Source organism: Saccoglossus kowalevskii, chromosome 8 (assembly GCF_978046115.1).
Source record: "Saccoglossus kowalevskii chromosome 8, keSacKowa6.1, whole genome shotgun sequence".
Taxonomy (NCBI): Eukaryota; Metazoa; Hemichordata; class Enteropneusta; family Harrimaniidae; genus Saccoglossus; species Saccoglossus kowalevskii.
This window is the reverse complement of record NC_140648.1, coordinates 4,849,102-4,876,403: the sequence shown is the minus strand read 5'-3', so window position 1 is coordinate 4,876,403 and position 27,302 is coordinate 4,849,102. Positions and strand designations below refer to the sequence as shown.

General features: G+C 35.4%; 2 protein-coding genes and 1 long non-coding RNA gene across 3 annotated transcripts; 1 reads left to right on the top strand and 2 right to left on the bottom strand.

Moving 5' to 3' along the window:
- Nucleotides 1-479: 479 nt before the first annotated feature.
- On the bottom strand, nt 480-6,774 carry LOC146739237 (uncharacterized). Its single transcript, XM_085502653.1, has 4 exons — nt 6,438-6,774; nt 2,935-3,063; nt 2,497-2,658; nt 480-2,069 (listed from the first exon to the last, which is right to left on the bottom strand). Exons 1-4 carry the CDS (start codon nt 6,772-6,774, stop codon nt 1,888-1,890), a joined length of 810 nt encoding a protein of 269 aa, XP_085358779.1. The 3' UTR covers nt 480-1,887.
- Nucleotides 6,775-17,289: 10,515 nt separating this feature from the next.
- LOC144362684 (uncharacterized) lies at nt 17,290-19,843 on the top strand. Its single transcript, XM_078013828.2, has one exon. The coding sequence runs from the start codon at nt 17,400-17,402 to the stop codon at nt 17,964-17,966; it is 567 nt and encodes a 188-aa protein (XP_077869954.1). The 5' UTR covers nt 17,290-17,399; the 3' UTR covers nt 17,967-19,843.
- Nucleotides 19,844-21,414: 1,571 nt separating this feature from the next.
- On the bottom strand, nt 21,415-22,749 carry LOC146739236 (uncharacterized). The gene is made up of 2 exons (XR_014930137.1): nt 22,617-22,749; nt 21,415-21,469 (listed from the first exon to the last, which is right to left on the bottom strand). It is a non-coding gene; the product is annotated as an uncharacterized LOC146739236 (long non-coding RNA).
- Nucleotides 22,750-27,302: the final 4,553 nt, after the last annotated feature.

Below are 27,302 nucleotides of genomic sequence, written 5' to 3'. Positions count from 1 at the left end.
TTTGTGAGGGAGATGTACTATGAATAAATTATGAGATTGCCAGAATGTCACTTTTAAGATTATTGGTGTTGAAAGACATACAAAGCACAGTTGGTGGAAATAATGTGTTGATAAATTATATACTTCATACTCTGGCCAAGTAATTGAAAGTGAAACTAGCCAAAAATCACGTTAAGGCTGATTTCTTGCATTAATGAGAGACAATCTATGGTATTACTGGCCATGATTTCCCACTGTAAACTTTACCGAAACTGGCTTAAATGATTCAATATGTAAAAATATAATTATGTAGTAAGTGGTTCTGGAGTTTGATTGGTTGACAGTGTCAACAAATTATGGCAATTAAAGAATGATTTGTTGATGGGGAAATTATGTTGACTTTATCTATAAGTAGCTATATATAAACACCATGGGGAGTTATTTGGGGCTATGGCCTCACAACATCCTTCTGTCCCAAAGTACTTTCCACACATAGACTATTGGTATATAAATACATCTGTATTTATTTCTATTAACAATAAAGTAATAATAAACAATATTAGATACAATAAATTAAACATCACATCAAATACATTACTTATTAATGGTATTGACCTTATTCACATCACATTTCCCAAAAGATGCAAAAATTACATTTGCTGGAAGAAATTCATTGATGAGGATCATTTTTGATGAGATACTGTAAAGCACTTTAAAACAGCTACATTCCATTTTAGTGAATTTGACTCAATGCATGAATTAACAGAATCTTAATTTAGCTAAAGTGGCAACAATTTCATTTTGAGAATATACTTTATTCTAAATTAGTGAAATTACAGATTAGCTGAATTAGCGAGCTAAAAAGAACTGTTTTACAGTATGTTTCAAGGATTGTAGTAAGAGTACTGGCAACACCATCACAATCGTAGAATGAGGTAGAAATGAAGTAAGAACACTAACACCATTGCAAATCAACAAATTAAAGAACTATCATCATTCTTCACAATATAGTAATTCAACACAGTGTGCAAAAGTGTTCAACATAAATACCAATTGTCTAGTTGGTTTATGGCTAACAAAAAAAGAAAATGTTCAGTCCATGCATGTCATCTACTAACTAGTTCTCTTTTATCTATTGGCCTATTGCTGAATTAAAATTGCAACTAGAGACAATTTTAATTAAAGCTATAGCAATATAATAATATCATAGAACCTTGAAATGGAGAACAAGAACTTTATATCTGTGGCTATTTACTGCTTCATAAATGATTAATTAATTATCAGTTTCAATAACAATATGTTTTATATAAACTACTATAGCAATACTTTCTTAGAAAGTAACATTATACTACTGTGCTTCCATTGAAAGTGTACTAATAACACTGCAGTCACATGTGATTTATCAATCTTGGTAAACTAGTGTTTTTCATCAGGGGCCAGGGATATAAATAGGTTTAACGGTTTAACTGAACTACCTCCTAGGTCCCCATTGTCCTTTCAAATTTGTGCTTTTATCTAGTGAATAATGTTACAATGCATAAATGGTTAAATAAATATTATTCATGACATAAAGCCCAGATTTTCAAACAATACAAACTGAAAAAAATTCTATTATAGATCAAATACATGTGTCTAATACTCAATAGTCATTTAAATATTAAATACATGTATTAGTATAATCAAAAACTTGTTGTATAGCTGAAAAACAAAGCAACAATCTAAGAAATTGAAAAAAAAAAAGATTATATTTTTGTTACAAAATACAATGGCAGGTTTTGGCTTATGTACCCAAATAAATAAAACCAACAAAGTTATATACATTTTTTATATAAATAGTTGTAAAAAAAATCAAAATACTTAATACTTGAGATACTTTGTTTTAATACAATGGTCCTCAGTGGTTTACAGCTAAACAACTGTTATAACCTTACTTTGTGTTGGAGAACTCCAGTTGAATAAACTATTATTATAATTAATATCTTGATTTTTGTGAGGGCGGTATACTTTATAATGTGATGGAATATACTGCCTGGATTCACGAAAACTATGAAGTTGGACAAATGCTCTGTTACTACGATTGTGAACTTGAGCTGCAAGAAAAGAGAAAAATGATATTGTTAATGCATTTCTAAAATTAAACATTGAATTGCATTGTATAATACTGATAATACCACTCCACTGGATGATAACACATCCAGGCAATATTAACAGATCAAACTAAGCACTCCACAAATGGGAAACATGCTTGAACCAGTTCCTTTTCTTCAAGCTCTTTTTTTGTATTGCATTTTCACCTATTTTGGACCAAAATGTCCATAAATTTCTTTTTTCTACACATCTCAATTTAAAAAAAAAAAAAATTTGAAAGGTTTCAAAAAATTCTATAAATTGAAAACTTCTAATGGAGTAATTTTTCCATCCTGTTCCCATTCAATTTTAGTAGGTTGACTGAATGAAACAAATACTCATGTACACTCTAATATTTTCATTTTAAGGAAAAAATTATAATCCACTTACTTTGATATAACTTTCGTCTCGCTGTGGTTTTAACTTCTTTATGAACACCTCGTCTGACATGAAATGCTAACAACATAGCAACAAGTGCTATAAATATAGATGCTATGACAACGGCACCAATTATGTAAGTATCTTGAAAATCACTTCCACCTTTTGAGGGATCTGTCAAAAGATGGGATGATAATATTTATCAATACATACCAAGTAACACAGTATATAATCACATCTAATGAGCACACAATAATTTGTCATAGAAAATTAATATAAACATCTAAATGTGCCACAGATGGCACACGGTATGAGTCCAATGTGAAGTACTGGTATATACCACATGTTGAATGTGTGCTGTACAATGGTGTAACACTCAAATGTAAAGAGGAAATTACAACAGGTAAATATCACCCCCTAAGTTACTCATTATTTACAATAAATTCTTACCTAGGGCATGTAATGTCTCTTTCCCTGCAATTAATGACTGTATTTGAGGTAGTTCAGGTGTCAAAGGTGACAGAGTTGATGTAACCAAGTCTTCCTTTGAATCATCTCGTGCACTAGAGCTTCTCAAACCTGGAAAAACAATAAAAATAGAACTTAATAAATACCTTTGTAAGTTTAGTTATGTTTGGAGCTAGAAACTGTTTTAAACTGGAGTGGATTTGTAATTTGGATCCGTTTAATTCATAAAATTTACAAAATGAATGAATCTGTGAGAGGTACACCTAATATACACAATATTAAAGCAAGCGGATTTGGAATTTTCAAAAAAAAATTGAAATTATCACTTTTTATCAAAAATGACAAAAATATTAATTAAAATTAGAGAATTGAAAATATCACAAAATGAAAACAAATCAAAGATGGCACAAGGTCTCAAAAAACCTGACAATCAGTAACAATACAAGTAAAGGCAACAGCGAAGCTAAAAATAGTTTGAAATGTAGACTAAAACTAATGACACACTCCCTGTGAACTTCTTTTAATCTTTTTCAACCACCAGTTAAACTCTTATTGTCTCTCACAAAATAAACTCGTATATTTATTCCCATATAGTTTTAATCAAATGATAAAGACCTGTAGACAATGGGAAATTATTAATATTAGTATTTGATCCAAAATTAATATTGAAATTATAGAAAAAAATACTAACATTTTGGCATTTAGCGGGTTATCTTCTTACAACAAACGTTGTACAAATTTATGAAAATTACTTCAACTCACAAATATTAAAGAATCTAGTCATTTCCTAAGCACAGCTTGAAGCAATGTCAGAGATCTCTCTATCTTCTCTAGTCATACACTTGTACTGATACAAGTCTTTTATACCTATCTCTATTCTAGTGGATGAGGTCATGCGATAAGAGGAACATGACGTGACAAGTCGACCAAAGCGATACCAGAGACTACCACACAATATCACATGACATTAGCGTAAGACCTACACTCACAGATCAAAGCAAAATGACATGATATTAACATATACAGGAAGGTGATGGGCTTCCCTCATACTGTTTCACATTGCGAGTAATAAATACATTAAAAAAAAGTGTATTACTTATATTTAAGAGTGAACAAGGAACAAGTTTGGGTGGAGGCATGCATGATATACAATCACGTCATAAATCTAAACTGCGCTACATGGACATGCCTATAAACATGCATGGTGAGTCATTAGATTGAAACGTAGACCCTAGAATATCAACAAAATGGCCATGGTACAAATAAATACGATGGCAACATAAAAGACCGAGTTATTTTAAAGCATTCTATACACCAAGCTATGCATTCTAATTTGCATAACACTAGATGTACATGGATTGCAAGTGACCTCTAACAACACAACGGAAGACTTGTCTGTGATGTTGCAAAATAGACTACATTTATATATTTGAGTAAGATGCAATTAAAACAGAAATAATTCAAGTTTAGACTTGATCTCATGTGTACAAAATGTGTACAAGAATTCCTTAATTATAACTTCTGATTAAAAACTCTAACTCACTGAAATATTCTTACTGTTGGTGAATTTCATCAAATTGTGAGCACACAATACAGCAAATAGATATACATGTCAACAATTTAACATTTCAGAGTCTGCATGGTCACAATATTTACTTACAATGTTGTTTTAGGGGACCTATAAAAATTCTTTGCAAGTTCACTCTTGTTGCTATTTATACATGTGTTGTCAAAGCAGGGTATGAGAGCAAAATGTTTGCAAAGGAATTTCTAAACACTTTATTGTTAATTCCTACACTGGGTTATCTTAATTAAAGTTAACCTTATAAACATTTTAAAACAACTTGTTAATAAATAATATCTTTGTATGCAGCCAATTTATTTTTTGTCAGACATTTTTGGAGTTCACGATGTTCAGTATCTCATATTAAATAAGTAAAATTATCACTTTGAGTTATGCGTTTATGGTACTTTGCCTAAAATATTGTATGAACTTGTAAACATACTGAACTACTTTCAAAAATAATAATAAAAACATGAATTGCTTTTGGGCATAGTTATGACGACATTTGGGTACTACACCCACTCACTGTTTACAGATGAGATATAAATAGTTCAAAACATTCCACTTATACTACAATGCACATATCAACTGTATTCATAATACACTGTCAACAAATACAGTATCTAGTAGACATATATTGCCTCAGCATTGAATTAGGCACAGCGAGAGAGAGAACAGAACTGTTTTCAACTTAGTACATAATCTCACATAACTGTTTTCCTAAACTGCTATCATAAGTTGTCAGCAATTGCTTGCAACATTGTTTTATTCTCAATTGTATAATGAATTTAAAGAAAAGCAGTATATCTCAAATTTATTCTAGTATTTTCATGTGTGGTTTAAAATTATTGTCACATGACTCCTGTGAAACGGGGGGGGGGGGGGGAGTCCCCTATTATGAGCATGCCTAAACACATCACCCATGACATCATACATTCCACACACTATCCAACTTGTATCAATTTAATTTTGTCTTAATTGTGTGAATTATGTTTCCTTAAAGCAGGAAAAATGATATTGTAATGATGCCGTCAATTTTACTTATTTATAACCTATGTACTGTCTCGATACATTATTTGCTAGTTACCACTGTTTGGCATTGAGAAGAATTGTTATTTTATCAAAAAAAAGCGCTATGAATCAGGTGTAATGAATACAAAATACATAATGATATTAAAAGAAATATTTCCCAATTTCAAAGAGAAACATCGATCACTCACATAGAAGTGTTGTAAAATCATGTTTCTAGCTTTTCATGACACAAAGTGGACAAGGTATTGAGAGCAATATGTCCTTAGATTGTAATCTGTAGTTTACAGATAAATTGCACTATACAAACACTTCTAACAGTTACATAGCTACAGGAAATGCATAGTAATGGTGATTAGGCTATGTTATTTATACCTTGGTATACCAAAAGGCACTATACAATGTTCTTTCTTTGCTATTATTTTAATCACTTATATATTTATTGCTGTAAAACAATAGAAAATTTGTACTTCTAAGGATCCAATAAAGTTATTATTATTAGTCTTTGCACTGATGACAATTTACATTGTATAAGTATATTATATTCAATTGAAAAAAAGATGAACAAAGATGTATAAAAGAAAGCATTCAATTCCCACTAACTCAACAAGCTTTCATCTATACATGGTGTTAAATTTAATAACTAGAAATATTCCAGATTTTCCATGTGCAACCACTGTTATAAGTCTGAATAAAATCACTTTATATTTTTATAATGTTTTACATGTAAATTAATTGGATTATTTAAATTCATCCTACAGTGAAATTACCGAATAAACTTAACTCTTAAACATGCTCAAAGCTATTGATATTGGATTCAAAAAACGAATATTGACACATATGTTGTAAGTTTTAAAAGCTCTATGAAAACTAAAAAGCTTTTTCATCTCACCTTTACAGTGGTGACATCCCAAAGTAGCTGGCTTATATTGACACAGTATACATTTAGTACATCCACCATATCCATTGGGGAAAAAGTTATCTAAACATCCAGGTTGGATTTCTCCTCTCACTTTGCAAGATTTAGAACACTCGGCAAATGATGTTTCCTTACAGTTCGTGCAGCTGATGCAAACATGGTTGTTGTGACTGTGGAAATAACCAGGAGGGCAACTTTCCCCATCTCGATGTATCGGCAATGCTGCTGAATGGATGCCATGCAATAAGGAAAGAAATACACACACCATCAATGTTGTTTGAACAAACTGGCAACTATGCATCCAAAACATGGTTACTGACAGTACTAGAGCTGACAATGAAATACACGGAAAACTTATAACAGGGAACATATAAACCACACTAGGTAAACTTAAACACATATCGTAAAGGCATTACTTCATATATTGAAAATGTGGAGCATTTAAAAACTCTTTACTGATTGGCCGAAAGTGGCATATAACAAAAGTACCGCTCAGTGATTGGCAAGTGGGCGGTTAATTAATGAATTCCGGCGCTATTTATTGTTTTGATGTCATGGCAACAGTAGTTGAATAAATTTATCATACCTATAAGTATTCATCGCATGACACTCCTTCCGGTTAATTCGTACACAACCGCCATGACACCAACTCAATACCGTATATACTTATAATAACCGTGCCGTTGATTTTGCAGTGCCGTAATCAAGTCGTCACCTAACATACTGTGAATATGTAACACATAGTCTTTTCCCTGTGTTTCAATAGTTCTCTGGTTTGGTTTTTGGAAAGCTGAAGGTCGATCGAGTATCGTTGTCTGTCTCTGTAGTGACGTACAATGACCCATTTTTATTTGCGCATGCGCGAATATTTACCAAGCTCACGACTCGGTTAGCCTTGCTCAACTGGTTCGTAACCAGTCTTGTGATTGATTGTTGACAAATGTTGAACAGGCCACGCCTCCAACTGTGTCGTGCGTTCGGACTAACCGTTAGGAATTCCTAAATGGAGTAAATTTGTGTAGTTTTCTTGATTTATTCTGCAGATATGGGTAAAATGTAGGTAAGGCTTTGGCGAAATTCGAAGGAGCAAAAAATATTCTTCAACCTGGTATTTTTTTTAGATTTTATTTTTTATTCTTTTCGTCTATTTTTTCGAGTTTAAAAAATGTGAGCTGGCTGGAGCCTTCATCCCTTGTCTATTTCTTACACTAGATACCAGCCGATACCCCCCCCCCCCCGCTCATAGGGAGTGCGTACAGTTGATCATAGTTCCTGGGCTCCCTGTGGTTTTGTCATGTAGCATTCAATCGGAGATCAATTTATTTGAAAAAAAATACTTCACAAAAATCTCAGCGAAATCGTTTTCTCCAAAAAGAACTGAACACGTTCAGAATTATACTTGAATAGTTTATACGTGAATAGTTTTAATTTATCATGGAAGTTACTTTCTAAGTCGAAGGAATCGCACTGATGAATCTGAAGGTTGGGACTGACATTAAAACGGGAGGGTCGTCACCTGCGCACGCGCGCGAATTGAGTCTCAGGCGACGATAACAACATATTATGCTAAAAACGCATGGGCAGACTCTTGTTTGTAAACAATGACACGCTATGGCCATCTGACGCATGCGCAGGTGACGACTTCCCCCACTTTAATATGAGGGATGAAGTGAGAAGGAGTTTTGGGTGAAAGAAACAAATATAAAAATACAATTATGTGCAATAAGAATCTATACTATATATTGTACTATATACTAGTATCCATGATACTAGTTTGTCATCGGCAATAGCGTGTCATTGTTCACATGCGTCTACCCATAAGCCTTTGCGTTGTTAGCGTGTGTTGTTATCGTCGTTTGGGACTCAATTTATTTATTTTATTTTTATTTAACACTTTATTTAAAAATATTATTAAAAAATAAGACCAATCTAGGATCATATTTTAATCCCATATGTAACACTACGGTTGTCGTAATGGAGTTTGGAATACGGCTCATGCACAAGTAACGAATTCTAACATCTTTTAAATGTTTATAAATACGTATGTTAAGGGAGTGTCCAAACGTCAGTTGACAACATGGGCGTGATACACTTTTAACATTACGTTCGTTGTTCAATTATGAGCGTTTTATTATGCTTCCTTTGTTTAACCTTGTATATATAACTTATAACCACAGGCCTTAAAGAGCGGTGGTTGTCGCACCAAGCATGCGCGAAATATGTGAACAAAGATGGCGACTGTTGCGTAGACCAACTAGTACGAACTGAGAAGTTACCAGGTTTTTAGTAGGTAATTTCTTTGGTTATTAAAAGGAATCCAATCGCCGGCGGTAATTAGTTCACGTCGGACTCAGGTCAAAACTCGTACTTGTGATTGCCATTAGGAGAGCGCATCATTGGATTGTGGGAAAATCAATGTTTATCAACATAAATGTAGCGCATGTGTGGCGCAACGACCACCTCCCTTTAATATACTTTTGAACGAAGATTCCCTAGCTAATAATCACCGTAAATTCCTCTGAAGACGAAAATCACATGTGCTTTTAAGTTTGGCCACACCCTTGGCTGGAAGTGACTCGGAATCGGGTTGTCAAATTTGGCGCATACTGAGAATATTGTCGCAAACAATATTGTATTTCGAAAAAAATGCTAAATTCGGCAATGGTATATATTTGTCCGTTTTAGCTCATTTGTTCCGACAGTAAAAAAAAACATGTTACAACGAAATGTTGTAAAAAGATAATGGTGTCTTACAATATACTATTTGATGCTTAGAAGTATTAAAAAATGATTTTCGTGGGGTTTTATCGAGGAAATTTTTTTTTTTCATTTTGGTCTATAGAAACCGCTGCTAAAATGGCATTTTATACATATTATTTTACCTATTTTTTCAACAACAAAAAACCATGAATCAAAACAGTTTACATACTGTTTACTAATACTAAGCGAATAATTGTAGACAGATTTTGAAAACAAAATATTACTACTACCATATGCTCTAAAATATGCACACGTGTAAAAGGTCTACCTTAAACTTTAGTAGATTATTCAATAGTTTGACAATATAGGTAAAGCTAGTAATTTTACATAATTATATACAGTAAGAGAGCCAGACAAAGATGGCATCAATCAGCTTATTGTTTGGGGTATTACGATATATCATTAACTTTTCATTGGCTGATTATTTGTGCATTTTTCAAAGTCTATGTATTTTTCAAAATGTATTTTTTTAAATATTTTTTTAGGTGCTCTTTTGTTTACTACTTTGCGGCTGTGTACCTGTGGGTTTATTCTGTGTGTATTTGGATATTCTAATCTTCGTGTTTTTCCAGTGATTTCTCTTGGTGCAATCCAAATACAGTAGGTGTGTCTTGTTTACCTGAGATTTGTAAGAGTTAGAGCTGGCCAACATGTTAGTTTTTTCATATGGTTGATTACTGGCATGTTGATTTCCCATTTTTGAGCCATGTTTTCAACTTTCTTCATCATTTTCATATAGCAATTTCGTCATATGTTAACATTGTTGTCTATGGAAATTCAATTAGTGGTATGAGCCCTACATGGCAATTACTTATTTCCGGCATCCCACTTGCTGTTCGCACGGGACGCTGGGAACCAGCGAAGTTGGTGCCATGAGTCCTCTATGGCGGCACATGTCGTAACGTAACCCCTTTTTAAATAAATACTTTTCTAGGAACTTATTTGAAAAGTCACTATTTATTTCGAGAGTGACACGTATGTAAATAACAAAAAATATGATAAAGATATGATGCCTTTTTAATTACAAAATTAAAATTATTTCAAATTCAGGACAGTCAAACTGTGCTTAGTTTAATCCTTATGTATTCTGAATTGCCTGATTAAGTGTGTGTAATTATTGAGCAGCCGATTATACTCTCTGATCTGTAAAAGAATATTACAATGCTTCACGGTGTGACCTTGAAAAAATCTTTTACTAAAATAACCTTTGGGAACCTTTGATGCATTCCATATATTATTCAAATATTTAATCACGCTATCTGCGCATGTAAACTATTACAAGAACAACTCTGTCCACGTCCCCCCCTTCAGCCCGCAAAAAAAATGACAAATCAATCGACAAACCCAGCTCACCCAACCCACGTCAATAAGAGCGCCCCTTACCAAATTTCTGGACCCGCCAGTGCTGTCACCATAGACGTGATCTTGTTACTAAATGAATGTCGTGATTACAAATCCGATGCTAGCTTCAGACCCGGAAGTGTGTGACGTTAGAATAACTCCTCCATGATACAAGTAACCTGTAGAATACTGTGTGGGTAATATTTTTTATATTGATTTTTGTTGCATTTGCAGCAAATAGTTACCAAACAATGAGAAATCTATAGGATTGAATATACCCCACAGCTGGCTTCACATGCATTGTTCATAGTTCATATGGTGCTTACACCAGGATTTAATTACAGCACCTAGGCGGTATGGGGTTACAGCTTAATGTTCGAGTAATCGCAAGAAATTGACATGACAATAGAAATTCATTAAAGACTGCCACTCCCATGCAATTAACAGCGAGTGAAATTCCTGGGATTGAAACATATATTTTGAAGTCACTGATGTAGGCAACGAATAACTGCAAGTTGACATAAAGACGAGGTAGTTTATTTAATCAGTGGTAAACTAGAGGCTGAAATTATAATTAATTTGTTTATTTCAATTTCTCCTGACGTCAAATAGAATACACTGGTGAAACACGGTAGTAACTGTGGGTGAAATGATGTTTTGGGGTGTAGTTTACATTGTATATGGAGTGGTAGGGTCGGGTGTAATGTGTTCATTTCCAACTATTATGAAGTCATGTAGAATTTCACTTAATTTATTTTTGCTGACATGTTTTCAAGCATTACATGTGAATCTAATTTTCACTGCGCTGTGTCTCAATATAGTATGAGGGAAATGGCATATTCACTGGAATTTATTTCAGGGGAAAAAATGTTTTCAGTGATAATGAAGTATTATGACAGATACCCTCCCCGTGGCTTTCATTGCGTATGGAAGTTATTTTCACGAGTGATGCGGTGTATCCTGCTGCCGTACTTTCACGAGCGAAGCCACGGGGAGGGTGTGGGGTTCTGTTATTATACACATGTCCCATATTTGATTATTTCATATTAAAAAAAGAACGTGCAACAAACCGGGATAGAAATTTAGATCGGGGAACCCAATTGCCCATTAATATGCTCCAAGACAGTGCTGCGACCTAGCAACGCTTGTCAGTGTAGAACGCGTGTCGCTGTATGTGTGAAAATAAAATAATCAGACGTCTAATTTAAGTCATTGTCCGAATAAATAACTCGTGGATGTTTAAGCGCGGTGGTCGTAGCACAACGCGTGTTCGAATTTCATGTAAATAAACAATGCATTTTACACGCGTTGTATACGTCGCTGTGAGTCCCATATCGAACAGGACGCGACACGACTGTCGCCCTTTAGTTGGGACCACGACAGAACCAGAACTTAAACTGGGCGACTACGATACACGGTTGATGTTGAAGTTAAAAGTTCCTCCACAGATCTGTGCATTGGCAAACATGCCGTGCAACTGCGGTACTCCACTGACGGAATGACTTTCGTTGAAATCGGTCGTCGCTGACTCGTGAGCTGCACACTACAACCTCGTTTGTGATGTTGCTTGCTTGTCGTGGATAGACTGAGTCTTGGTTACCGGTTAAATTTTGCTAATTTGGCGTTGGTAATCTTTATTTGGAACTGAGTAACGCCGCAACGTCGCCAGCAGAAACCTCATGGTATATCGATGTTGATGGTTGCGGCTCCATATTAATCGGAGATTTTACTGCGGGTCCAGGCAGCGGGTGGATCTTCCGAGAGCCCTTCAAGATTTATAAAACTCAGATTCCAGGTGGTCAACAAACATTAAGTTCTCCCAATCCTAGTATTCTATGTGATGTACATCTAACATGCCAAAAATGCTGGTGAACGATTTGAACCTGACAAAAATACTTGAAATAGATACCAGGAAGGGGAGGGGGGTAAAAGAAAAGTTATATAACATTTTATTATTCAATAATTTATTAAAATACACAAGTTTGTCCAACTCCCTGTGATACAACACCTCAGACATAGCTCATTGTACTCGGCTGGAGTGTGGGCAAAAAATTACTATTTGAATTTTTGATATCTTTTTTCATTAATGAGAAAGTTGACCCCGAAGTTAGAGTAACTGTTCAACAGGAATGGCTTTTTAACTCTTCTGTGATTTTTTTTTGGCTTGGCTGATTTTGTCACGGTTCATACTTGACAGGCAGGTCGTACCATCACTAATTGGAACAAGTAACCTGTAGAATGCTGTGTGGGTAATATTTTTATATTGATTTTTGCTGCATTTGCAGCAAATAGTTACCAAACAATGAGAAATCTATTGGATTGAATATACCTCTCAGGTGGCTTCACATGCATAGTTCAAGCCTGCCTAACCGGTGCTTATACCAGGATTTAGTTACAGCTTCATGTTCCCAGTAATCCCAGTAATTCATGAAAGACTGGCACTCCCATGCAATTAACAGCGAGTTAAATTCTTGGGATTGAAACATATATTTTGAAGTCACTGATGTAGGCAATGAATAACTTAAAGTTGACATAAAGACGAGGTAGTGCTCAACTAGAGGCTGAAATTATAATTAATTTGTTTATTTCAATACACTGGTGAAACACGATAGTACCCATGGGCGAAAGGATGTTTTGGGGTGTAGTTTACATTGTGTATGGAGTGGTAGGATCGGGTGTAATTTGTTCATTTCCAACTCTTATGAAGTAAACGTAGAATTTCACTTAATTTATTTTTGCTGACATGTTTTCAAGCATTACATGTGAATCCAATTTTCACTGTGCTGTGTCTCAATAGAGTGTGAGGGAAATGGCATTTTCACTGGAATTTATTTCAGGGGGAAAATGTTTTCAGTGATAATGAAGTATTATGACAGAACCCCATACCCTCCCCGTGGCTTTCATTGCGTATGGAAGTTATTTTCACGAGTGATGCGGTGTATCCTGCTGCCGTACTTTCACGAGCGAAACCACTGGGAGGGTATGGGGTTCTGTTATTATTACATATGTCCCATATTTGATTATTTCATATTAAAGAAAGAACGTGCAACAAATCGGGATAGAAATTTAGGTCGGGGAACCCAATTGCCCATTAATATGCTCCAAGACAGTGCTGCGACCTAGCAACGCGTGTCAGTGTAGAACGCGTGTCACTGTACGTGTGAAAATAAAATAATCAGACGTCTAAACTTGAGTCATTGTCCGAATAAATACTGCTCAAATTGACTAAGTGTTCAAAACGTCATAAAAAAGACGCCGCCGACGATGCGCGTCGCACAATCTTTTTGCTAGCTGTCAAACAACTTGTCAAGTCAAAACATCTACGCGCCAAAGTGAAAAGGCTGATTTTACTGCGGGTCCAGGCTGCGGGTGGATGTTCAGAGAGCCCTTCAAGATTGATAAAACTCAGTTTCCAGGTGGTCAACATACATTAAGTTTTCCCAATCCTAGTATTCTATGTGATGTACATCTAACATGCCAAAAATGAACGATTGGTGAACGATTTGAACCTGACAAAAATAGCAGACGGAAATGTGTTTACAAAACAAAAATAGTGATTACTTGATTTTAAAAATAGATACCAGGAAGGGGAGGGGGTAAAAGAAAAGTTATATAACATTTTATTATTCAATAATTTATTAAAATACATAAGTTTGTCCAATTCCCTGTGATACAACACCTCAGACATAGCTCATTGTACTCGGTTTGAGTGTGGGTACAAAGTTACTATTTGAATTTTTTATATCTTTTTTCATTAATGAGAAATTTGACCCCAAAGTTAGAGTAACTGTTCACCAGGAATGGCTTTTTAACTCTTCTGTGATTTTTTTGGGCTTGGCTGATTTTGTTCAAACTTGATAGGCAGATCGTACCATCACTAATTGGAAAAACAATCCTGACCCACCGCTACCATGGCAACAGCCAAAATCTGTTTTTTGAATACTTTCGCCCCAAATTTATTACCTCCTACCAGTCTTGTAATAGCAGTGGCCAAATGATCATGCCTTTTATTCTGGCTACGTTGCGCACTGGTAAGAGATCACTGGCGCCGACATTGTTACACTGTCAACGTAATCCCAATTGAACTTTGAATAAAATCTAAATGCTGCCTCCAATCTAGAAAATACTATCGCAAAACGGTTAGAAATAATACATTTAACGGCTGAAGACGTCCTAGCAATAAAATAAAGGGACTTCTAAAGACTGAATGTTATTTTGCGAACCTCGTATAAAGGTGCCTGGTTTTAGTTATAAACCGACGTTAGCTTCACGTTCATGTCCTACCATGGTAACAGCCGAAAACATATTGCTTGTTTTTTACCGGCTTGTTTTCATTGGCAACCGAAGTATTTTTATTTTGTAAATAAATGTTCGTCTGCTATTTTTATCCAGTTTAGCAACATTTTTTGCATATTAGGTGTACATCACATGGAATACTACGATTGACAGAACTTGGTGTATGTTGACTGAGTTTTATCATAGTACGAAGTACCAGGAGGTTTCTGCTGGCGACGTTGCGGCGTTACCCAGTTCCAAATAAAGATTACCAACGCCAAATGAGCAACATTTTAACCGGTAATCAAGATTCATTCAATCCACGGCTAGCAAGCAACATCAGAAGCGAAGTTGTAGCATGCAGTACTAGTAAGTCATCCCGTCAGTGGAGTACCACAGTAGCACGGCATGCTTGCCTTCAGCATTGTATTCAAATGAATCACGTGGTGTGTCGTTCTCGTTCAAACCCGGAATTCGATCAATAGGGGAGTTTCAGTATAAAAAAACACATTGCAAATCATGCAAGTTCAACATTTTCAAACCAATATACTAAAACAGGAATGCTCAGAGTGCAAAAGTATGATAGTTATTACTTTCCAGTATACACATCTCTGTTAATACTATCCCTCACATGTTCTACTCCCAATTACTCCTGCGTAAAATGGTGAGCCTCTTTTCATGTTGACATTCAGACTAAAATCATGTGACAGGCTGTTAAAATTGGCTGTTGCATACTCTTTCGCCGGTCTGGGAAATGTGTTTAATTAGCTCTCATTCAAGCAACAATGCAGATTTCCCAGTGGGAGTGAAACTATTCGACTCTGCCATTAAAAAATAGGGGTGTTTTCAGCAAAAAACGAATAACCCTGGAATGCACACAAAATACTGAATTTCGGAACAAATCGTGCATTACTTACAGCAGCAGAATACCACAGAAATATCAGACGAAACATGAAAACACTATATATTGTATTTCGGCCTGAACCCTCTATATTGCAATTCAAGGAATTAACCCCTTATGTGCATCCATTTCCCACCTTGGTATCACCCACCCCTGAAAACAAACTCTTAATACCACGCTGAAGCGTTTGGTAAAAACAATCCTGACCCACCGCTACCATGGCAACAGCCAAAGTCTTGTAATAGCAGTGCCCAAATGATCATGCCTTTTGTTTTGGCTACGTTGCGCACTGGTAAGAGATCACCGGCGCTGACATTGTTACCACTGTCAACGGAATCCCAACGCAGCTTTGAACTTTGAATAAAATGTAAATGCTGCTTCCAATCTAGAAAATACTATCGCAAAACGATTGGAAATTATACATTTAACGGCTGAATACGTCCTAACAATAAAATAAAGTGACTTCTAATGACTGCCATGTTATTTTGCAAACCTCGTATAAGGTGCCCGGTTTTAGTTATAAACAGACGTTAGCTTCACGTTCATGTCCCTTCCATGATAACAGCCGAAAACATATTGCTTGTTTTTTACCGGTTTTCATTGGCAACCGAAGTATTTTTATTTTGTAAACAAATTTTCGTCTGCTATTTTTATTCAGTTCAAATCGTTCAGCAACATTTTTGGCATATTAGGTGTACATCACATGGAATACTACGATTGAGAGAACTTGATGTATGTTGACTGATTTTTATCATAGTACGAAGTACCAGGAAGTTACTCAGTTCCAAATAAAGATTACCAACGTCAAATGAGCAACATTTGACTGGTAATCAAGATTCATGTAATCCATGGCTAACAAGCAACATCACAAGCGAAGTTGTAGCATGCAGTAAGTCATCCCGTCAGTGGAGTACCGCAGTAACACAGCATGTTTGCCATCAGCATTGTATTCAAACGAATCACGTGGTGTGCCGTTCTCGTTCAAACCCGGGATTCGATCAATAGGGGAGTCCCATTAAAAAACACATTGCAAATCATGCAAGTTCAACATTTTCAAACCAATATACTAAAACAGAAATGCTCAGAGATGTAAATGAAGGATAGATATTACTTTTCACTATACACATCTCTGTTGATACTATTCCTCACATATTCTACTCCCAATTACTCCTGCGTAAAATGGACTAGCCTCTTCATGTTGACATTCAGACTAAAATCACGTGACAGGCTGTTAAAATTGGCTGTTGCATACTCTTTCGCCGGTCTGGAAAATGTGTTTAATTAACTCACATTCAAGCAACAATGCAGATTTCCCAGTGGGAGTGAGACTATTCAAACTCTGCCACTAAAAAATAGGGGTGTTTTCAGCAAAAAACGAATAACCCTGGAATACACACAATATACTGAATTTCGGAACAAATCGTGCATTACTTACAGCAGCAGAATACCACAGAAATATCAGACGAAACATGAAAACACTATATATTGTATTTCAGCCTGAACCCTCTATATTGCAATTCAAGGAATTAACCCCATATGTGCATCCATTTCCCACCTTGGTATCACCCACCCCTGAAAACAAACTCTTAATACCACGCTGAAGCGTTTGGTAATAATATTTTCTCCGTTTCCTGCTAGCTAATCAAGAATATTCGATCATGAGTTCTGACAACAACAACTGGCGGGAAGAGTTCCGGGATCTGGGATGGCATATTGCCGACAAAGCTCGTTTCCATGCAGTTTCACACCACATCAGTGCAGACTGGTACGAACGCCTTAACAACTGTTTGACTTACACGTCGGTTATATTAGGATCATGCAGTACCATCGGTGCCGGCAGTTTACTGACAGACTACGTGAAGGAAAATCCCGACCACAAAAATACAGCCATATTGGTCGCTGCTGCAACAGGCATTATACAAGCTGCAATCACAACTCTCAATAGCAGTGAGTACGCACCCAAAAAATTAAGAGATGACCACCTGAAAGCGGCCGTGGAGCTACAAGAATTCCGCGAAAAATTGAAGGTTTGGTACCGCGTTGATATCAACAATCCTGATATGACCGTGGACATGACGAAGAAGGATTATGACAGATTTTTGGATACCAAGAAAAAAATAGAAAGCGATTTCATTAAGAGCGAAAACTGGACTTGGAAAAAGGTCAATTTTGAAATATCCCATTCCGATAACAGAAGAGATAAAGCCAAGAAGAAGGAATTATAATACGTCAACGCCATTTTATAGACCAGTTTACGGCCTCCTAAATTAAATATAGTATTGACACGGCTACCAAGTGCGACGAGGGTTAATAATACTTGTGGACATCAGAAGTGGGGAAAAAAAGAGAACAACGAATGGGCCTCCACATGGGTAAAAAATAATATGGCTTCTTCCCACTTCACTTTTTATGGATTTCTGCAGCTTCACTCTTCACATTTTATTAACAAAAATCAATTCACTTCATTTTTTATAACATAAATATTCTTCACTTCACTTTATATAAGCATTCAATTATTGTACTAATTAATATTACTCAGTAACTAGAAACTTTGCATTTCAGATACAATGATTTTATCAGGGTGAACAATCTTCATATTAATAAAGCACTATAGATTGTACTGCTGTTTCCGTTAGTCCCCGATTTGAATTATCAGTAGTCGAAAAACCGGCATATACAATATACCTTCTGTGCATCCAGTCATAACTCAGCTATATATTGTTTTTATACATCTCATATTGAGGACATGATGCATGTGCAGGAGTTCATGATTGGACCAAAGATATGTGACTACATGTATTTTATTTGTGTGACTATTAGTAAATGAGAAGCATATTATACACTCTTTCCCTGCAAATAGACTAGTAATATCATCTTTGAAGTTCGGAAACAAATGCATACAATAGACATTTATCATGATGCAATCATTTATTTAAATTTATTGAACATTCATAATTGTTACATAAACAACATTTTTCATGTTACTTTCTGTTTTAAAGCAGGATGAAATGTTGTAAACATAGGGACACTATTTTAGCCATGCCGTAGTTGATTTATATTCTGAGTTGGCAAGTAATATTATCAATAATCATTAATACTTATAATAAATTTCAAAACAAGAATATGATAGTGCAATAAACTAATTCAGTGACCTGACAAACTTAAATAGGTAGAAATCTCCTGGAGTCGTGTTACAGAAGAAGAAACTTGAAACTGACCTACTTACTCAATTGCAAGTTTCAACACTTGATATTTTTTTATAATTTTGTGTCCCCAGGGAATTACATTTGTAATCTACATGTATTTGTATCTGAGGTTGATCAAAACTGCGAATGTTTTTGACAATATATTCCCCAAATATACATGTTTGAAAGCCCAATTTATAATCAGATGCTCAATAAGAGCTATCACTCTCAAATACATTGCATCAAATCTTTTACTGTAATTAAGCTCACACAAGTCCTAAATATCAATTTTGACAAAAACTGACAAAAAACGCACCAAAAATACACATTTCAAAGCCCAAATTTTAATCAGGTCTGAATCTCGCATGGCTTTATAAGATATATTACTCTCAAATACACTGCATCAAAACCTTTCATGTAATCAAGCTCACAAAGGTCCAAAATATTAATTTTGACCAAAAATGACAAAAAAACACCATAAATACGTTTCAAAGTCCAAATTTAAAAAAAAAACATATCATAAAAACTTTTTTGTGTAATTGAGCTCACCAAGGAGTACTTAAGGTAGCGAGAGGGGAAAAACTAGAAAAAAACAACATTTTTCAAACAAATTTGGATTATGAAACATTATATTGTGTACTTTCTTTATCTTTGGTCCAAATTTACTGTGCGCGATAAATTTGGTGCGTAATTTAAGTTTATTCCCAAAAAATGTAGTTGGTAGTAAACATAAATGAAAGTGACCTGGGATCATATTATAGTCAGCCCGCAGAGTGGTTTGAAGAAGAGCAAAAGTTCTGAGTGATTGTCACGGTGACACCGACAGTTCAGACAACGACGGCATCGAGATGGAAACCCTAGATACAGACACTGGTTAATGGTAGAATTACAGTCTGTAAATAAAATTGGCAGTGAAATATTGATGTGTCATTATTGTAAAAAGGGGAATGTCGTTTTGGCTGAAAACACGAACATCCGCCATGGCTGGGGGAGCCATTTTTACTATAAGTGCATGAATCCAAAATGCAACTCCACGACTGACATTTTTCCGGCGTCAAAAAGGAGTGGACATTTCTTTTGATGTAAACCGTAAGTTGGTGATCGCAGCTCATGGCATTGGAAAGGGTCGTCGCGCAATGCGTAAATTTAGTAGTTTATCAATGCAATCGGAAATATCACTTTTCACCAAAAATAACAAAAATATTCATCAAAATTAGAAAATTGAAGATATCATCATGAAATGAACAAATCTGAGAGATGTCCACATTTAGTACCAATATATGTGATATCAAAGCAATTGGACTTGCGGTTTTTAACAAGAAGTCGAAAATATCACTTTTTACCAAAAATGACAAAAATATTCACCAAAATTAGAGAATTGAAGATATCATCATGAAATGAACAAATCTTAGAGAGGTCTACACCAAATATCAAAGCATTCAGGCTTATAGTTTTCAAGAAGAAGTCGAAAAAGTAAAACATTGACATGGACGACGACGGATGACGATGAACAATTACTCATATGATAAGCTTCGCTCGACAAAGTCGACAGCGGAGCTAAAAAAGGAACACCGAGAAACGGCCAATCCCGCAAAAAAACTCTATATTTAGGAGGTTCACGGGAACAATTGTAACTTAATCCCCTGAGCAAATATCAACACAAAACATATATGATCATACTCTGCTATATCTCAGCTTTCTGAAAACATATACATTGCCATAACTGCATGCTTAGTAACTGGCGAGGAAAGTCCTAATCTCAATTAAACTGTCACACGCAACGTAATATTACCGTAATTGGTATAGTACAGGTGTGATGGTTCAAATACCAAAATGGCAACAGTAACAGAAAGACTTCCCTGGCGGCGATGATAAAATACAAACATGGAGCCAACAGATGAGGTTTCAACTGGTACTGGTATTATTATACTCTGCAAACATCAAGTACAATAACGCGGTGAAACTCCACTACTCCAATAACTAGATACTTAAACTCCAATACAATTCAACGAGATCTCCGATCTGAACTCAGTGCTGAACAACTCCCCTATATATACCCACACTGTCTATAAATAGACCATTACATCAGCATACATAATGAGTCTGGAACTTACTACAAATTTCTAGAATGTTCCATTACCTTCTATTGCCTTCTACAGTGTCCTATTACCTATTCAACCAACTTCTAAGAATTCCACCCAGACACAGTACGGTTCTAGAACATTCTCAGTCACACGGAAGTGGTAAACAAGTCGTATGCGACATAAACTATAACTTGTATTTCCCCTCTCGCTACCTTAAAACTTTGGAACCACCTATTCAAAATATAATCTACAAATAGTCACAAAATGTAAATAACTGGTTATTAGACAGACAATATATAGCACAATAGAGACACAATGTTTCTGTTTCTACAGCTGTATTTTATGGCTTGCAAGAGGGGACCTTGAACTGTGCTGGCTGTGCTTGTGATCCTATGGTAGTGGTGTTTTTCTTTTTTCTTCCTCCTACTTCTTTGGTTATTTTCTTCATCCATACTTAGCCTGAAATTACACATTTTGTGTATTAATATAATGTTACAGTCCCCTGTCCAGTATTGGGAAACTTTTAATACACTCCTTATGCACGCTCTTGTTGACTGAAATAAATATTTGGTGGCTGAAAAATACCACCTAAAAGTGCACAGAGCATCACCAAAACATCACCTGAATGTGTAAATAAGTTGTCTTAGTTACTACATGCATATCCAAATAAGAGACAAAACATCATTTTCACCTCAATGTTTGCCTCAAAAGACCCCTAACTTTCCCCCCAATCATATGTAATGCACAAGGCAAAAAGAACAAAAATTGCTTGTTTTCGGTAAACCTACCTAACCAAATTTTCGAGGAAATCCAAACACTTATTTTAGGCAAATTAGCAGTTTTTTTTTATTTTATGCAAATTAGCTATGGTCATTCCGACAGAGCTGTGATTTTTAATTAATTTTACTGCCTATTTACTGCCTACTGTCTATTGACTTTGTCATTTTGTAAAAATTTATCATTAAAACCAACTTGGATTTGAAGTTCGACCATGATTATACATTATTACGATTATTGTATTAATCACCAAAGAGTGCAATGAAAAACAAATTAAAAATAAAATAAAATGAAAACCCTACCTAATTACCCAGTTGTCATGGCATTGTATACTGTATTAAACCCATGGCCAGATGGCATTATTCAGTGACAAGCGTTTATTTCATATGGCCAAACATTAATTTCACGGTAAACAAAAACACAACCGGTCATTTGGGATGTCTGCAAACTGTAATGTAACCGTGTAACATGAAACCTGATTCGTTCTGTGATGACAAGGATGAAAATAACGACCAATCACAGTGGGCGATTCGTACAACACGGATAGCAGGCAGTTTTGCTTTTCACCTCTCCATCATTCATGCATCGGCCATGTGGGGCAGTCATGTTGCCTATGATTATGGATGTCGTCGCCAGTGAGCTCTACTAAACAGTGGGGGAACAACTGTAATCATTTGTACAATAAACGTTCGGCATATTTGTTTTTAAAGACCGTTAAAGCAGTGTTTATTTTTTTGGTCAGGCGATCGATTTTTCTCTCGCCCGATTTGCCAAATCACAGGCTGAGGAAATAAACAGCAAAATGGGTAAACAAAATCAGTAAACTAACCTTTGTCTGCGTAGTCATGCAGTACTGTCAGTGCTCGTCAGTCGTTCCGAGGACCAGCTCGTCTGCAAAATTGTTCCGTTTTAGACTTGACAGACATGCGCAATCGCGATAGACGTCAGAGCTAGACATCTTCATTACATGCATTCTGATTGGTGTAGGGTACTTGACCGTCATTTGACAAGCGAATAAAGATGCGGGTAACATATTACGCTTTTAGTCCCTTTTATTACCAAGCAAGATTTTGTTGTGCGAAGCCGGCGATGTTCGGCAATGTATGCCATGTATGATATTTGTATCGCTTCCATATTTATAAGAAATTCACTTCAGTTTCCCAATTTTATAAAATAATCACATCGATATTCACTTTCTATAACTCAAACAGGTCACTTTTACAATTTTTATAAGATTTTCACTTCGTTTTTTTTACAGTTTTTAAAAAGCATCACTTCGATTTTTACACCTTTTAAAACGGGTACTTCGCACTTCGTTTTTTACCCATGTGGAGGCCCACGAATATCTTCAGCTGTACACTAATGGGTTCAATAATTTCATGTTTAGTTAAACATTATATCTACAGTAATGTAATAATTGAAGATGCAATGTAATAATAGAATCTGTAATGCTGATCTTGTGAGGTTATTTGATTATATCTCACTACACAATAGTATCACACAAGCATATGTGGTCACCTGCCATGTTGTTAAAATAGTCCGTAAGACATTTGTTTCAAGTTTGTATCTGCAATCATTGTTGAGGTACTGTAAAAACATTTATTTTCACTGACATTTAATTTCACTATTTTGATGTTTTGAGCATATTTACTGTGTTTTAATTTCATGAATTTGTTATCATAAAACAATGAAATTTATTCTTATTTTACATGTTCATGTGGATTTATTCAGCGGATTTTACTAATCGGCGACAATTATAGTGAATATTTAATGCTTTTACAGTATTTAATGCATTAAAGTACACATGACCATATATGGCAATCTTGTACATTGGTCTAATACCTTGTTCAATGTAAGCAAATTAATTTATGCAACCAATCAAAATTTACGAGTCAGGTGACTAATACAAATTATAGCAAATTATAGATTGTCCATATAAGGGCTTCTGGCCAAATATGCTATACAAATCCAAGAAATAAATACCCTAATTTGGGGGGGGGGGCATTTTTGCTATATAGATACCAAACTATGTGACTTATCATTTTTTTTTCGTGAGAAGCCATGGGAAACAAATGTGCAAATAATTTTGACCAAACAGGATTCAAACAGAAACTTACAACAATGTATGTTTTTATTTGTCGCTGTTTCAGATCGAATAGTATAAAAAATGATTAACTATTGTCAGTCGTAGTCGCCACATATTTTGCACATGGGTGACGCAACGACCACCGCCCTTTGAGATACACCAATGCAACATCCTAATAAAATAAAGTTTTTAATCACTTCACCTATGGCAGGGGGTTGATGGGACTAAATTACTAATACTTTATTTAGATAATTTTTTATTAGTACCCGTTCGGACGAAGTCCGAAAACGGGGACTTATAATTTGGTCTCCGTCCGTGCGTCTGTGCGTCCGTCCGGAGTCATATCTGAGAATCCCGTGGACCGATTCCGTTCATTCTTTGCATGTATTTAGTACTTTGTAAGCAAATTTATTTATGCGACCAACCAACATTTACGAGTCAGGTGATTAATGAAAATTATTGATTTTTCATATAAAGGCTTCTGACAAAATATGCTATACAAACCTGAGAAATAAGTACCTAAATTAGGACCATTTTTGCTAGATATGACCAAGATGTCTACCAAACTGTGTGACTTATCAAAATGCTTTTACACAAGAAGCTATGGGAAACAAACGCCTAGAAAATGTTGACAAGTTTTGAAGGAAATCCAAGATTACAGACAAATCATGTGGCAAATCAAAGTTAATTTTGTATGTTGCATGCAAAATATCACATTTTAAAGCATACGAGAAAATCAAGTGGTTTACATTTTAAACATTTAGAAGGACTCAAACTGTACAATACAATATATGTGGATGCTGTATGGATGAACACACGACTGAATATTTCCACTAAACCAAACAGTGGAGAACAACATGTCTGGCACGCGACCTGATTAAATATGCATGCATATATAGTGATTTGATGATATCTGCAATGCTACATGCAACCTGATTAAACATACACATGTTTATGGACCACAGTCTGGTTTTTGTTTGGTTTTATGAAAAATTAACACTGAAATCTTGAAAAAAAGTGGTCAGAAATATTGTATATTATATCTTTAAACTGTAAAAACAGCATTCCATTATAAAGAGCTAAAATACGAAAATACCGGGTCACAAAGTTGAAGATCAGTGAAAACACTGTGCAGTTACTGTTTATAAATCTTGGCCAGGCACATTGACACATGTAGTCTAAATATAGCTTAAGTTAAGGGCTAGTGGATAAATGGGTCGTACCATTAGGACTACATTCAGGGCTACATTTTGATAAAAATATTTAGCGGTGATACTGAACAAACCCAGGTCCTGGTAATATACATGACCTGAATTAACTAAGAAGTCAAGTTGTACATCAATGTTTACTCGGATGTATGAATGCAGTTTCTTTAGCATGTATGAGATATACTAAGTGGTTTGGTTGCACTTGTGTACTCTTAGATTTTGGACATGGGTCAATGGAAGTTTTCAGTTATCAGTACAATACTAGATTATCGGAAATCACTTTATGATGAATTGTACATATTAATTTAACTGTTTGCAGATGTTCCATGTATTATTTTAACATGAGTCTGTTATAATTAAATGACGGGAACTGTTACATTCATGTCTTGTTTATAACTGAAAGAAACTCGTTATTCAATTAGTACAAACAGTGATCTGAGTGATGGTGACATACATGAACAATGTATCTTTATTGTAATTCCATCATTATATTCGTTTAGCAAAATATCTAAAGAAAATTGGGGGCGTAACTGGTTCTGTATTTATTCTAGAGCTATGTGTTCGGTATTTACCATATGAAGCCATCTGATCGTAGTTATAAATATAATAATGTCATAAATATATTTATGATAGCAACCAACAAAATAAACAACAGGCCAGTATGCTGGTTGGCGATCCGCTCTTCTCAAAACACAAGCAACATGTTTTCGGTTGTTGCCATATTAGGACATGAACATGAAACTAATGTCGATTTATAACTAAAACCAGATCATGTATACGAAGTTCGCAAAAAACAATTAGTCATTAGAATTCACTTCACTGTATTATTAGGACGTTGACACAGTGTAACAATGTCGGCTCCTGATATCTTACCAGTGCGCAACGTAGCCAAAATAAAAAGCATGATCATTTGAACATTGCTAATACTGGTAGAAGGTGATAAATTTTGGGCTTTTACCATGGGAGCGGTGGGCTAGAATTATTTACCAACCTGTCAAGTATGAACAAAATCAGCCAAGCCAAAAAATCACAGAGGAGTTAAAAACCGTTGCTGGTGAAAAGTTATCCAAACTTTGAGGTCAATTTTCTCGGTAATGAAAATAGACATAAAAACAGTAAATTGTTGCCCACACTCAAGGTAAGTAGAAGGAACTACGTCTATGCTTTTTAATCCTAGAATTATATGGTGAGGTACATTTGGCACTAAACTATCCAACGCTATGGCAACGGTGGGCCAAAATGTTTTTCCAGATTTTACCTAATAACTAGGGTGAAGGTGTGACCTGCCTGCCAAGTTGAGCGAAATCTGCCACACACACACACACACACACCCACACACACCCACATACACACACACACACACCCCCCACACACACAGTGGCAATCCTAACGGAGCGGATCGCCAATAACGCTGATGCAGTAGCAAAATTCTCACCCGAATGTGTAACATTCATTAGACCAACTGAAAATGTAATTTATTACATGAGGTAATTTTCAATGCATCAATATTACTTAATTACTCAAATGTAAAATACATAATCTAATTTCGATTTCTTCTATTAAATGTGATCCTTTACAGTGATGGCAGGTACTCAACCGCTTGAGTACCGTTTGCATTGATGGTTGGTGTACAGTTGCACCAACATTGAACAATCATGGCGACATAATAGATTTATGGGGGCCTCCTACTCGAATATTTAAATCCTGGTAATGTTTAGTGCACATGAGAAGCCATGCCACTTATGTACTGACTCCGCCTCACATAGGTTATTAAATCAGGATGTCACATACAAAACTACTGCTCATTTAACATCAGAATCATCACTGCCTCTTTATTTTGGTCTATGCCAGAGCTCTATCCATTGTTCCTTAATCTAATTATGTAATATTTTTTGGTTTCATGTTTGCCGGGCTTTTTTTGTTGAAACTTTTCTCTATAGCGTTCCTCAGTCACAATATATGCATTTAGCATAGCAAGCTTAACTGTATGCCAATCCTGAGTTTGTGGTGTATCAAGGTATGGTATATAGTTAGAGACCGCTACTAAACGCTTTTGCCCAGGTGTGTCAAGGCAATTTACATACCATCACAAACAGCCTACACAGATCCATATTCTGTCCCTCTTTATATCGTAGTCCGTGAATTTTAGCAGAAAAAAGAAGGTTGACGAGTGTGCCTCCCAATAATCTCTATGGCTTTTCACCTGTTTAGTTTGTATACT